At 47.7% G+C, this 15,016-nt stretch overlaps 1 protein-coding gene across 3 annotated transcripts in view; it reads left to right on the top strand.

Annotated features, from left to right (window-relative positions):
* The window catches only part of Cgnl1 (cingulin-like 1), a 182,794-nt gene that overhangs the window by 142,261 nt on the left and 25,517 nt on the right, over positions 1 to 15,016 (top strand). For all 3 annotated transcript variants that reach the window (XM_006511395.1, NM_026599.5, NM_001304362.1), the window contains exons 9-10: positions 10,788 to 10,994; positions 11,643 to 11,747. In XM_006511395.1, the coding sequence (XP_006511458.1) occupies positions 10,788 to 10,994; positions 11,643 to 11,747 (312 nt within the window). The remainder of the gene's footprint in view (positions 1 to 10,787; positions 10,995 to 11,642; positions 11,748 to 15,016) is intronic.

The following is a 15,016-nucleotide window of genomic DNA, read 5'->3' as shown; positions in this document are numbered from 1 at the left end:
GCTTACAACCCCAGCCCTACATTTTGAATTTTAAAAGTTGCATGATTTCCACTGCTTTGGTTGGTCCCCAGCATCTATGGCTATGTGGTGGCAACAGAGCGAGAAGACAAAAGATACACTTTCCTAGGTGACAAGATCTGTGGGGAAGGGGGATGTGTAACGTGGTGGCTTTGAAGACCTGTGTGGCTCCAGGCTGAACCTTTGGTTTGTTTTGGAGGGACACTCACATCAGTATGGGATACTGGACTTCAAAAATCCTGCTCATCTTGTCTAGCATAGGCACTGGCAGCCAGCTGTGTTGTGACTCTCCTTAAGTCCTCTGGTCTGTCAGTGAGCGGGCTAATCTCAAGCAGGAGTCCAACCCCTGGTTTATTTTCCTGCTTCCACCCTTACGTTCTTTCCTGGTGACGCAAGCTCAGAAGCATGGCGTTGTCTGAGCGAAGCCTCTTCCGCAGGCAGCTCCTTGGAGCTAACAGCAGGGGATGCTGGATTCTGTAATCAGATATTTCATATGTTGGTCATAAGGTTAGCTTAGACCAGCCCTCTTTGGGAGGGAGAATATGAAAAAGTGTCTTAAAGATATGACATGAGGCTCTTTTTATCCCCTCCTCCCCCACCTCTTTCCCTCCCTCCCTCCCCACCCCCCATCTTCTGTCAGTCACCAGCCTATGTCTCTTATGTCTCTCATCTGGAAATTTCACATGAACAGAATCATGCATTTAGGCACGAACTCCTGAGCACATGGGCCTTTGGGGAAAATCAACGTTTTCTTTATTTTGGTCGAGAGGGTTTTAATGGAAGTTACTCTTATTCTCATCTTGAATATCTGAATGTGTTTATTATGTGGTTTAAACGACAGCCTGTGTCAAGCACAGTTTGTGAGCAAGTGTTGGTGTGTGTCCATGAATATCAGTTCCTGCAGAGGAGAGCATCAGTTGGAACTGGTATTACAGAGAGCTGTGAGCCTCCAGGTGGGTTCTGGGAATTAAATCCAGATTCTTTGCAAGAGCAGCCAGTGCTTTTAACTGTTGAGCCATCTCTCTAGCCCCAAATATTAGGATGATTTATTATCATAGTTTTTGTCTGGATCTGTGTTTAAATTATGGGTCTCTCTGAGAATTAATCTTGTGGGGATTTTTTATCCTCTTAAAGTAAAACATAACTTATTTTTACAAGGAAACAAGTTTGTGTGTGTGTGTGTGTGTGTGTGTGTGTGTGTGTGTGTATGTGTGTGTGTGTGTGTGTGTACACATGTGTATTGGACTTACTTATCCTCTTCAAAAATCCTGCTCAACCTGTCTAGCATAAGCACTGGCAGCCAGCTGTGTTGTGACTCTCCATAAGGTCCTGTGGTCTGTCAGTGACCAAGCTAATCTCAGCTGGGAGTCCAACCTCTGTTTTATTTTCCTGCTTCCTGCATATATACATTTATCATTGTGTGTAACATGTGATTGTGATGTGTGAGGTGTCATGTTGTGTGCGTGGAGGTCAGAGGTCAGCCTTGTGGCGCTGCTTCCCTCCTTCCCTGTTTGCGTAGGTTCCAGGATTGAACTCAGTTTGTCAGAGCTTCTACCCACTGAGCCATCCTGCCTGCTCCAGGAGACCACTTACATTTTTAAGCTACGTAATCATGAGTTACTATTAAAAAAAAAAAAAACAAAAACAAAAAACCTGGAATAATTAAGTTAGATAAAGAGATAGCAAGAAGTATTTTTCAGTGGTTCTGTATGTGGGGAAACGACCACTTGGGCAACAAGCACACAGAATTTGAATACAGTTTTCTGGAAGCTTTGTCTATTTAGCCTGAGGGATAACGAATTAGTAAGAAGAAGAAGACAATGAGCTGGTGACTTCATTATAGCATTATATTGTAGCATCAAGAAGCTGCATGCTGTCTTCTGCTCTAGGTGTTGTGGCGAGGACTCTGAGACCTGGCGGCAGGTGGAAATGCCATGTGAGTGTCCTAGAAGGTCAAGTCCAGCTCTGTGATTGCCTAGTACTGCCTGCTTTCCTCAAGTTCCTTCCAGGCCCTTAGACTATTAGAACAGAAAGGACACAGAAACCAGCTGGACTGGCTGGCCTTGTATGCTACAAAGGAAGCTGATGTGAGTTCAAGACCTACCCAGAGTCATCATAAAAAGACTAGCAGGGTCTGGTCTGGAGGCCACAGCTGACACAAGGAAACTTCAGAAGAGGCTCAGGGATCTTGGCCTTGGAATCAACTCTCCCTTGTAACATCTGGGACTTCGCAAGCATAAAGGACTTGACCAGGTGATCTCAGGCCAAAGCGGGTCCCGGATCAGATAGAGTGCAGGAGAGGCCAGTGACATGGGCGTCACTAGCCTGACCCTGGACTTGTTAGAGACAGCGTCCAGGCCTCACTCTAGACCTTGAGACAGAGTGAGCATTCACCGGATGATTCTTATGCTCATGAGAGCTCAAACCACCACAAACTTCTGACAGTAAAATCTACAGAGAACTAGAAAAGGACTGGAGGGAGTCTTTTCATTCTCCAAGACAAGGTTTCTCTGTGTAGCCTTGGCTGTCCTGGAACTCATTCTGTAGACAGAGATCTGCCCGCCTCTGTCTCCTGAGTGCTGGGATTAAAGGAGGGTGCCACCACCTGCCCGGCCTAATACAGGCTTTTTAAAATTACTAAATAGCTCACCATCATTTGGGTGAGTGGGGGAGCCTGAAGACAGTATAAGGGGTGTGACTTCCTACATCTTAGCGTGAGCAAGGAATTTATTATCACTGGTCCAGGCTGTCATTGGGCCAAGGAGAACAACTATACATTTGTGTTGTGGAGAGAGAGCAGCCTTCCAGCAGGTAAGCTGAGCTGGGGTGGGGGTGGGAATGGGGCACCTCTTAGCCCAGCTCCTGCAGCCTTAACACACTGGAGTGTGGAGTGGCCAGTGGCACGGAACTGACAAGCCAGCATTCTGTCCCCTGGCCTCCAGGCCTCCACGCCTCAGCTGTTTGCCCTCATTCAGCAGAAAAGGGAGACGGGAAGGAAGCAAAAGCTGGCTATGGCAGGGGCCTTGTTAATTAGTAAAGCCCGAAAGGTCTGTGTATTGGTTCTGCACTGGGACAAGCCCAGAGGCCCTGGCCATCTGTCTGTTGGCCATGAGGAGTGTGGTGTGGTACCTGAGCTCTGAAAGGAAAGGGTAGCCAGCCCCTCAACGAAGCAGAACATTCCAGATGTAGCCATTGGTGTGCTGTACTAGAGCTTTGTGCTTGTCTTAAGTGGATGAGTCATCCTGTCCCAGAAGCTAGTGAGAAGATCCTGAAGTGTGGAGTAACTCAAGTGGCACTTGCCAGCAGTCATTATTTGCAACTCTCGGTGACATCAGACAAAGACTGGGGTTTGGTCTTTCTGTGTCACAGTAATTGCACACCTCCCCCAACTCTCTGCCCCTCACCCCTGCTACCGCCTTTTAAATGAGTAACTAGAGCACGTGGTTGAGTGTGAAGGAGTTTAAAGGCAGTGTAAATTCAGCAGCTCAGCACATTCAAATATGTTGTTTGCCCTTAGTCACCGTTAGTTCACCAGACGCACACACTGGCCTAGGTGTTTAATGAATGAACCAGCCGGGAAGCCTGACTTGCCCTTTAAATACCTTAGGCTCATCTCTGCACAGCACCAGTTGCTCTGGAAAGTCGAGGCTCTCCATCATCTCTTCCAAGAAGTGTAGGTTTCGGGGCTGGAGAAATGGCTCAGAGGTTAAGAGTGCTTGCGCTCTCCCAGAGGACCAGAGCTCTGTTCTGAGCACTGACACTGGGCCATTCGCAAATGCTTATGAGTGTAGCTCTGAGGTGGCTCTCGACCTTCCTAAGGCTTCAAACCTTCAATAGAGTCCCTTTGCTTTTGTTGCTACTTCACTACTGCAATCTTGCTACTGTTATGAACCACAGTGAAAATAGCTGAGATGTGATCCCCAAAGGGATGGTGACCCACAGGTTGAGAACCGCTGCTCTAAGGAGTCTGTCTACACTAACGAGGGTGCAGGAGCATTTGCACACACTCACACACATACACAATTTTTTTTAATTAGATATTTTCTTCATTTACATTTCAAATGCTATCCTGAAAGTTCCCTATTCCCTCCCCCCACCCTGCTCACCAACCCACTCACTCCCACTTCCTGGGCCTGGCGTTCCCCTGTACTGGGGCATACAATCTTTGCACGACCAAGGGCCTCTCCTCTCAATGATAGCCGACTAGGCCATCCTCTGCTACATATGCAGCTAGAGACACGAGCTCAGGGGGTACTGGTTAGTTCATATTGTTGTTCCACCTATAGGGTTGCAGACCCCTTTAGCTCCTTGGGTACTTTCTCTAGCTCCTCCATTGGGGTCCCTGCGATCCATCCAATAGCTGACTGTGAGCATCCACTTCTGTGTTTGCTAGGCCCCGGCATAGTCTCACAAGAGACAGCTATATCAGGGTCATGTTAGCAAAATCTTGCTGTCATATGTAATAGTGTCTGTGTTTGGTAGCTGATTATGGTATGGATCCCCAGGTGGAGCAGTCTCTGGATGGTCCTTCCATCTCAGCTCCAAACTTTGTCTCCGTAACTCCTTCCATTGGGTATTTTGTTCCCCATTCTAAGGAGGAAGGAAGTATCCACACTTTGGTCTTCCTTCTTCTTGAGTTTTATGTGTTTTGCAAATTGTATCTTGGGTATTCTCAACTGAGGGATACTGAATGGCTGAGAAGCACCTCAAGTCCAAGCTGCATTCCCTAAGACACTGTTCCCACCACAGTAGCCATTTTAAGCCAATCTTCTTTTAACACACGGGTAGTTTCTGTTGCTTTTTGCAGCAGAACCTAAGGTGGAAGATCTGGGAAGGCACTGAGGTACTGGAGGATGCTGCAGCATTCCCTGGGGAGTTCTCCCTCTCCCTCTCCCTCTCCCTCTCCCTCTCCCTCTCCCTCTCCCTCTCCCTCTCCCTCTCCCTCCCCCTCCCCCTCCCCCTCCCCCTCCCCCTCCCCCTCCCCCCCCCCTCTTTTAATGTAGGTTTGAACCCAGATGGTTCAGTGGGTAGGGTCCTTGCCCTCAAGACTTAAGAACCTGAATTTAATCCCCAGAGCTCACGTGGTGGAAAGAGAGTACTGATTCCTGTTAGTTGTCTCCTCGTTTCTGCACACACGCCATGGTGCATGCACAACACCAACACACACGATAACAAATGAATGAATGAATGAATGAATGAATGAATGAATGTAAAAAATGTGTAGGTTTTGATTTGTGGCTGGTGAAATGGGCAGGTATGGCTTAAAGCATGCAGTGGTAAGCTGAGTGAACGTCCTCTCTCTGGGGAGACATATGTTGGACTGCTAATAAGAACACCCATTGTGGGAGCCGGGATTTCACTCGGCTGCTGTCTGCAGCAGTGTGTGAATGAAGCAGCAAGCCCTGCCCCATGTACAGATGAGGAAGTGGAGGCTGTGGGAAGAATGGAGAACACCCTGGAGTTCAGTTGACCCTTCTCTCATGCCTCGTTCTACCCTGTCAGGCATTTCCCCAAGCAAAGTTGGGAATACCACTCTGCAGAGTTCCTATGCAGAATGAATGAAGAAGAGGGAGTCTGGCAAGGATCCTAAGGCTAGTGTTGAACCTTCCTTGGATGCCAAATGTGCGTGATCATTAATATAAAAGGCTGGGGAGATGATTTGCCTGGCAAAGACTGGATATGAGTTTGATTCACAGAATCGATGTGAAAAATCTGGCTGTGGCGTCAGGTACTAAAATCCTAGTGCCTGGGAGATGGAGACAGAGGGACGGCTCTCTGGGGACTGGCTGGCCGCAACTCTAGCCTACTCTTGAGTTCTGGGATAATATGAGACTCTGTCAAAAGAGAGAGGGCAGGGGAGAGGGAAAGGAAGAGGGAGAGAAAAAGAGAAACAAAGAAAGAAACAAAGAGGTAAGGGAAGGAAGGAAGAAAAGAAGGAAGGTGACCGAGGAATGACTACTCTGACTTCCACATGTGCCAATACATGCACTCCTCCATCCCCCTCCCCCATCAAGTGACACAGCATAAAGTTAAAATGTTACACTGGGAAAGGCAAGATCTGTAAAGGAGAAATCCAAGCCTAAGAGCTATTACCCACAACCCCCCCCCCCCCCCGGGCTTCCTCTGTCTCCCCACAATGGGTTTCTCCACCTCAGGATTGGCTGGTATAAACGCTGTAGGTCGACCATCATTGCAATTGCAAGATGTTGGGCTGCCTGCGCCTGTTTGCCTCCTAACCATTGTTGAGAAGGAATTGCTTCACACGTAAACCCGCATGAGAGCGCTGCATACACTTTGTTTGTACAGCTGCTGCTGGCCTCTAGCTTGGCTCTGCTATCTCTTACAGGGCAGAAGGGCCTGTGAACAGGCTGGAGAAAGGTTTCCAGAGGCTGGAGGAGGAAGAGGAGGAGGAGGAGGAGGAGGAGGCGAGACCGTGCCTGATTGTCCTCCATGTGCCTGTGGCCAAAATGGTTGAACTTTAAAGATAAAATGAACATTTGTTTTAAAAATGTGACTCCACATTGCCTTTCTGTGATTCAGAATCCAAATGCTATAACAACGTTTGCAATGGGTGAACTTGCCTCTGCTTTCCCTCAGCCTCTCTTCCCTTCCTCAGTCTGTCAGTACGACCAGTTCAGAGTGAAGCCAAGCAGACACATAACCGTCTTGGGCACAGAAAGGCCTGGGTGGACCGCTCTGCCCCTCACTTGGTTTCCCCTCGTTCCTTCCTTCTCCAGCTGCATTGAGTCATGGAACTGACACAATTCTGAATAAAATTTAGTAAGATCGCGAGCTTTTATGGTAGATCTTTGTTTTTGTTTTACGGAGTTTCACTTTGTAGCTCTGACTGACCTGGAACTCACTGTGTAGACCAGGCTGGCATTGAACTCACAGAGATTCACTTGTTCCCCAAGTACTAGGATTAGGGGTCACCACCACACCCGGCCATTAGCCTTGTTTTTTGTACCATTCTGCACATGCATAGGCTGTGATACTCAGAGAGAGGTTGCAGTGCAAAGAGAATGCCCCATGTAACTTCAGGAGCTACTAACATGTTACCTTGTAGGCCTTCCTGCCAGTGTTTAACTCGATCACCCTTGTTTTCTGACTCTTCCATACACTGTTATCAATGCTGCCCAAACCTTTGACCTTGGCAGTCACAGTCTTACTGCAGCTTTTAGTCATGGTCCAGGCTTTGAAAACGACAGTAGAAGAAAAGCTCATTTGCTTTGTGGCCGTGCTAACAGCATAGGGGTTTTGAGTTGCTGGAGTGACAGGGGACTGGGGTTGTTTGTGTTGACTGTGACTACCCGCTTGAGTGAATAAGATAAAGTGATAGGTGGCAAATGCATGGCTCTGGGAATCAGAAACATGTGCCTTGGGTGCTCTCTCTGATGGCACGGTCTCTCTAATCTCGTTGTGACATCTGGACGTAAGATGAGGGAGTCACGGAAATATCCCCAGCATTATAAACATGGCCTCTGTGTCTGCACAGTGAGCTTTCCTAGACCTGGCATCTTTGCCACAGGAATGGGACCCAGACATCACTGTGGATCTGGAAAAGGTGATGTGGGAACTGGGGCGTCTGGGAGCTGGGACGCCTGGCCAAGCTTTTCTATAGCATTTTCTTCGCTTGGCTCCCTCTAGAATGGCTTTGATACAGTACTTGTCTTGAACAAAGGGGTACAGGCATTGTTTATTCTTGGACGCCAGGACTCTTGTTGAATTAGGTATGGTTCCAGGAAAGGAGAAGTTTGTTTTGTGGTCTTTTTATAAAATAGTGAGCTGGGGGTGGTGGCGAAACAGGGGCCAGAGAAGGTTTCTAGAGAGATTTGTTAACAAAGGCTTATGTTAAATGTTAAACTATTTGTAAACTCAGTGTGGTTTACCACACCGTGAAGTACACTGAGAAAGGCAAATTAGCTCTTTGCAAATAATCAAAACAGCATTAAGTGCAGGAATATACACACGCTTCCCTAGAGGCAAACACAGCCTGCACCACTCTGAAGACTTGGACCAGGGTGACCCTGCCAGCTTTGAACTTACAGACCCAGTGCCCTACTCTAGCAGGCCAGGGTGTGAGTTTGGTCCAAACCAAGGTTAAACCAGGTCTGGTTTTCAGCATCCTTCCTTTTCCTGGGTCTTCCAGAAGTGTGAGAACTTGCTGGGTACAAGTGTTCTTTCCTTCACGGAATGATTTGGGCAGGCATCAGGGCTCCCTTTCCTCTCACTAACATGGCTGCAGACCCCGATGTCCTGGGGCAGAAGAGACAGTTCACAAGTTGAAAGGACTTGCTGTTCTTGCAGAGGACCAAGTCTGGTTCCCAGCACCCACATGGCTGATTACAGCCACCTATAACACCAGGGGTACCCAGACATACATGCAGGTAAGCACTCATACATATTAAGTAAAAATAAATCTATAAAAATAACTAGACCTGTGCTCAGGATTAAACAATCTTTGCCCACCATCCCTACTCTGCCTCTAGCTCTTCCCTGTGTCAGTCTAAAGGAAGAAAAAGAAAAGAAAGATATTAACATATAATTCACATAATATACAGCACCATGGTTTACAGGGCTGTGTGGCCATTGCTATAGTCAATAGAATGTTTTTATTAGTTCTCAAATGAAATGCATGCCCATCAACAAACCCTCCCCACCTCTTTCCCATACCCTCCCTCTAGCCTTGGCCAATCATTAAGCTATTTTTTCTGTATCTTTAGATTTACCATTCCAGAACTTCCCTTCCACAGCAGTCTAGGATCTTTCACGTAGCATCAGGATTTCTGTTGTAGCCTACATCAGCATTTTACTCCCTGTTACGGCTCATTGTCTGGATTCACACTTTCTTTACCCATTCATTCGTCAATGGGAATGTGAGTTGTTTCCGCTTTTAGGATGCCATGAATAATGAATAATGAAGTCTTGAGCTTGCGTATATACGTTTTTATGTAAGTGGGGGGTTTTATTTCTCTTAGGATATAAAGAAGAGTGAGCGTGATGGCCTCGGGGGAACTTGGTTTAACATTGCTTTGAAGAGCTGACAGCTTTCCTGCATGGCTGCACAGTTTTATATTTTCTCAGCAATGCATGAGCGTTTTAGCTTTTCCGTATCGTCCCTTGCACTAAGCATGTGTGATTGGCCGCTCTGATTTGCCCTTGCCGAGTAACTAAGAGTACAGAGCAGCTCCTCATGTGCCTGTTTCTGTATCTTCTTTGGAAACAAATCTATTCTTAGCTTTTGCCTACATCAAGAGTGGGTGGTTTTCTGGCCATTGAGATGCATGCCTTTGATTTCAGCACTCAGGAGGCAGAGGCAGAGGCAGGCAGATCTCTGTGAGTTAGAGACCAGCCTGGTCTACATAGTGAGTTCCAGGACAATCAGAATTGTGTGAGAGACCATTTTTGTTTTGTTTTGTTTTAAGTGGGTTATCTTTTTATTATGAAGGTGAAGAATTCTTTATTCCACTATGACCTGATTGGTCAATATTTCCTCTTGTTCTGTGGGCCACCTTGTTGTGCTGCTACTGCAGCATCGTGAAGGCTTAGGACTTCCCACAACCTCCTCTCACAGTGACTTGCAAACTCACAGCCACCTGTAACTCCAGTCCTAGGGGGATACAATGCCCTCTTCTGGCCACCTTGGGTACTTTACACACATGGGGTACATAAAGCATGCAGGCAAACACTCACACACAGAAACATCTGTCTGTCTTTTTGTCATCTGTGCTTTTGTTACTGTAGCAGAGGGACCTTTGTGCAGACCAAGATCACAGATAGGCATTCCTGGGTCTTCTAAGAGTTGAAATAGTTTTAGTTCTAGAGTTTAGTTGTAGATTCATTTTGTGAAAGGTGCTGTCTTCATGTGTTTTGTTTGTTACAAGGTCATGTGTAGCCCAGGCTAGCCTCAAATTCATTATGTAGCTGAGGATGATTTTTGACCTCCTCTTCCTCCTGCTTGCACCATCCTAGTGCTGGAGAGTGTGTCACACACCTCGTGTATGTGATGCTAGGGACCACACCCAGGGGCAAGCATTTTGCTAATGGAGCCGCTATGCCCCCAGCCTCCCGTTTTCCCCATCTTTAAGGTGGGATGAGAATAGCACCTAGGCTCCTTAGAAGGTGGAGAGCTCAGAGAAAGGGCGGAGCATAAGTCCACAGCTCTACTTAAGAGTAGGTGACAGGCAGCAAGTGGCATGCAGGCTGTCTGTCACTCACCCTATCTTCTTCCTCTGACATTCAGCTTGTTTTTTCAATACTGAGTATTGAAGTGATTCCCTCAGCTGGGCGGTGGTGGCACACACCTTTAATCTCAGCACTCATGAAACAGGCAGGAGGATCTCTGTGAGTTCAAGGCCAGCCTAGTCTACGTAGTGAGTTCTAGGATACAGGGCTATTACATAGACAAACTGTGTCTTGGAGAAGGAGAAGGGGAAAAAAGATGGAAGAGGAAGAGAGGAAAAGGAAGGAAGGACGAGGAAGAGAACAAGAAATGAAGATGATGATGATGATGCTAAGCAAGCCTATTGCCATGAGGTTACATCTCCAACTTTTAAAAAAATCTTTAATTTTGAGATAGTCTCTCTAGGTTGCCTAGGCTAGCTTCAAATTCACCAACTATCTCAGGCTAGCCTGGAATTTTCAATCATCCTGCCTCATCCTCCTGTTATTGGGATGGCAGACATATACCAGGAGGTTCCAGCAGCAACTTCCTTCACGGGTTGGGGACCACCTATGAATACTCAGCACTTTGTTCTCCTTGTTCGCAGAATGTTGAGGTCCTGGCCAGCAGGAGCAACTCCTCAGAGCAGAGCCAGGCGGAGGCTGACCTGCGTGAGAAAGTGCTGAAGGAGGAGAATGAGAAGCTGCAGGGGAGGATTGCGGAGCTGGAGCGCAGGGCAGCCCAGCTACAGAGGCAGATGGAGGATGTGAAGGGTGACGAGGCCCAAGCAAAGGAGACACTCCGAAAGTGTGAGGTAAGAGGGCCTTGGCTGGGGTTTGGTGGCTTATAGCCCTCCTTCCTGAAAGTGATTTCAGAGGTGGGGAAGGCAGTCAGGATTTAGTTAAGATGCCAAGGTAAACTGCAAGCATAGGCCTAGGCCACACAGTTCCCAGAGACTCAGGCATCAGATATACTAACCTCCCTGAGGCTCACTGGGGAACCTCCCAACACCTGCAGAGGCCATTGTCACACCTCCAGTAGGCTGACTCACTAAAGACATCTTTTCTTTAACACATAGCTGATATTTTTGGAGATTTTAGCAAACCAGTTATCTGGTTTGCCCAGGCTTTAAAGTAGGAAGCAGTTAGGAAAAGAGGTGGTGAGAAACGGCAGCTGAGTGGCAGAGGGCCATCCTGGGCACCTGCATGCCTTCTACAGCACGGCCTTGCCCTAGGTGGAGTTTCTGCATACCTAGGGGTAAAGCGTGGGTACTTGTATTAATGGAAAACAAAACAAGACACCAAAGTAATCCAGAAAGTCACATGTACATAAAAGTGGGACTCCAGAGGGGGATACACCCAGGCACCCAGCCGTTCCTTATCATCTTTATCCCATGACAGGCACACCATGACCATGGCCATCTCTTGACCTTACATCTTTTGACCTATCTGTTTCATTGTAGAGTGAAGTACAGCAGCTGGAGGAAGCCCTTGTGCATGCCAGAAAGGAAGAAAAAGAAGCCACATGTGCCAGAAGGGCGCTGGAGAAGGAGCTGGAGCAAGCTCGGGTAAGCCCCAGCTTTCCCTTCCTCAGTCATGTAGGTAGACATGGTCATGGGGCCTGTCCTTTCAGGGAGTGCCTTTCACCTGCATAGCCACCCTGAGTTTCAGATGGCCCATCTAGACTGGTGACTCAGAGGTAGGGGACAGTTGGTAATCTCCAGAGAGGTTTAAATTGTCACAGTGGGAAGATACTGCAGGTCTACTCTGAGCATCGTAGAAAGCACAGGCCAGCCCTACAACCATGAACTTTTCTGGTCTAAATGTCACTGTGCCAAGGCTGAGAGAAACCCTTGGTGGGAAAATTCTCGGCAGTTTTGCAGAGATAAAATACAAACTGTGTACGAAGGCTAGCAGGACTTGTCTCTCAGGTGGCATGGAGTGGCCTCTCTGCAGAAGCCAATTTCCCTTCTCCCTTGGGCAAACACATTCCATACCATGATGTCACTCCTTCAAAAACGGCTATGGAAAGAGGCAGGAAGAAGTCATTTCCTTGAGACCAGATAGCTATCTGTCTTCAAAACCAGGAGGTTCGTAGAAAACGAGATTTTCCCATTTGGATGTCAGGAAGATTATTCGAAGTCCACTGTAGTCAAAGCCAGCGTTAGATCTGTAAGTTGACCTTTGCACAGTGGCCTCAGTGTCCCTTCTTTCTGTCCTCCTCTCTCAGGTTTTTAAAATGCTGCCCAAATATCCTCGGGGTGAGTTTTGGGGAAGGTGACAGGCAAAGGGCTGGCTCCAGGAGGCTGTTGAGGTTTATGGTGGGGAACCCACTGGTTTGCAGGGTCTGGTGGGGGACAGCAAACAGGAAGTGAGTCAAACTTGGAGCCATGGTTCAGAGTTCTAAGTGCACAAGGCTGGTTTTCCTAAGTTCTCTCCTGTAGTGCTGAGCAGGAGTCACACTCAGACATCACAACACCTGGCTTTTCCTTGGGTGCTAGGGATCTGAGCTCAGATCCTCATGCCTGTACAGCAGGTACTGTACCCACTGAGCCAGGTCCCTGGGTCCCCTCTGCAGCTCCCTCTGGGAGCAATGTTGAGTGAGGCACTTGGAAGCCTCAGAGATGATGCTAACAATACAAACCCTAATAGTGGAATAAAATTTGCGTGTGCAGGGTGGGGTGGAGGGTGGGGAATCACCAGATAGGTGATTCTGAGAGCCAGAGTAGGTGGATCTACAATGGTGGCCTTGAGCTTGGGGATCATTACCTGTTAGTGGATGCAGAGCCTTTGACTACATGACTAAGATCAAAACCCAAGGTTCACTAAGCTCCCAGGGATGAAGGAGACAGGAGGAAGGTTCTCAGAGCCGTGAGAGCATAGTAACTACAGAGCAGCCTCAGAAGTGACGGGGCTTTCCCTGTCTGCTGTCTCAGCACACAGATGCCTCGGGGGAGGAGGGGATAAGCACCAAGAGCGTCTCTCTCTCTCTTTTAATATTTGTGAATATGCTACACTGTCACTGTCTTCAAACACAGAAGAGGGCATCTGATCCCTTTACAGATGGTCATGAGTCACCATGTGGTTGCTGGGAATTGAACTCAGGACCTCTGGAAGAACAGTCAGTGTTCTTAACTGCTAAGCCGACTCTCCAGCTCTAAAAGCCTTCTTTTAAGGAAAAAAAATATTTTAAAAATTAATAGCTATATGATACCTCTTATATCAGATTCAGCAAACAGCAGTAGGATATCCCTAAACATAGAATGCATATCCTAGCCTTTTCACGTGGAGTCACAGTGTTTGGAACAGATGGGAATCCATAAACTTGAATTTGAGCATTATCTCAGATAATCTTAAAATGTCCCTTAGAAATGCCACCTAGAAAAATGTTCTGTCTCCTCAGCTATCTAAGAAATGTGTTCTACACACACACACACACACACACACACACACACACACACGGGACATGGGGGTGGATTGAGAGAAAATTTTTCTAAAAAGTCACTGCTACAAAGACATGGCCCAAATTCATCCAAAATCAAGCAAGCTTGGGACCTTTGAAAGGTGGGTGTGGATGGGTGTAGAAATGTGTTGTTTGTGTGTGTGTTTGTGTATGTGTGTTTGTATATGTGTATGTGTGTGTGTGCATGCGCACATGTGTGTGCACGTGCCCATGCTGTCCCAGGGTCACACCACCACCACCATTGGCGAAGATGAAGAATTGGCTTGTGTGTATAGGACCACACAGGCATCTGTGGAAGCCAGAGGTTAACAGGGATATCTTCTTCTATTGCTTCCCACCTGTTGTGTTGTGTTGTGTTGTGTTGTGTTGTGTTGTGTTGTGTTTTGGTTTGGTTTGGTTTGAGACAGGGTTTTTCTCATGTAGCCTTGGCTGTCCTGGAACTAGCTTTGTCAACCAGGCCAGACTGAAACTCACTGAGCTCTGCCTCCTGAGCCTCCCGAGTGCTGGGATTAAAGGCATGCACCACCACTGCCAGCACTAGTATGGGTGGTGGAGGGTTTCAGGGGATGGGGGGAGGAGTAGCCACATTTTTGATATCTAGATCCTTAGAGTTTTTCCCACATGTTGGAATCAACCTCACTGATTTTAACAACTCCTCTTCTTTCTTTTCCTCCCCAACTCTAGAAAGTAAATTCCAAACAGAAACCTCAGGGTCTCACTCACTCTTGCTGCATGGCCAGCTATAGCTGTAGTGGGCTGATGGCCCTCACACTGGCATATCTTAGGGGTCTCTTGCTGTGAAGAGACACCAGGACCAAGGCCAGTCTTACAAAGACAAACATTTCATTGGGCTGGCTTGCAGTTTCAGAGTTCAGTCCATTATCACCATGGTGGGAAGCTTGGCAGCGTGCAGGCAGACGTGGTGCAGAAGGGGATTGTATGCTACACTGGGCATAGCTTAAGCATAGGAGATTCCAAAGCCTGCCCCCACAGTGACACACTACCTCCAACAAGGCCACACCTCCTGATAGTGCCACTCCCTAAGGGCCAAGCATTCAAACACATGAGTCTATGGGGGCCATACCTATTCCAACTCCCACACCTGAATATTTTTCTTTGCTCTCTTTTCCCTGACAGCTTTTGTTGGTCTTGGTTCCCTGTAGGGGCGAACTTCAGCAGCCTGGCAACGTTGGCTGCTGAAGCACACCCTGCCCTCCTGCTGTCCAAGTCCAGGAACCAGGAGACAACCCCAGATTTTCACTCCCTTGCTGTACACTTGGCAAACACACCTAGAGTATCCTCTGCAAACCCAGGGGAGCCTGGGACCACTTAGGGGTAGCTTCAAGATGCATGGGTAACCGCACGTGACAGCAG

The sequence above is a fragment of the Mus musculus genome, chromosome 9 (assembly GCF_000001635.26).
Source record: "Mus musculus strain C57BL/6J chromosome 9, GRCm38.p6 C57BL/6J".
Lineage (NCBI taxonomy): Eukaryota > Metazoa > Chordata > Mammalia > Rodentia > Muridae > Mus > Mus musculus.
This window is presented reverse-complemented; position numbering and strand designations above follow the sequence as displayed.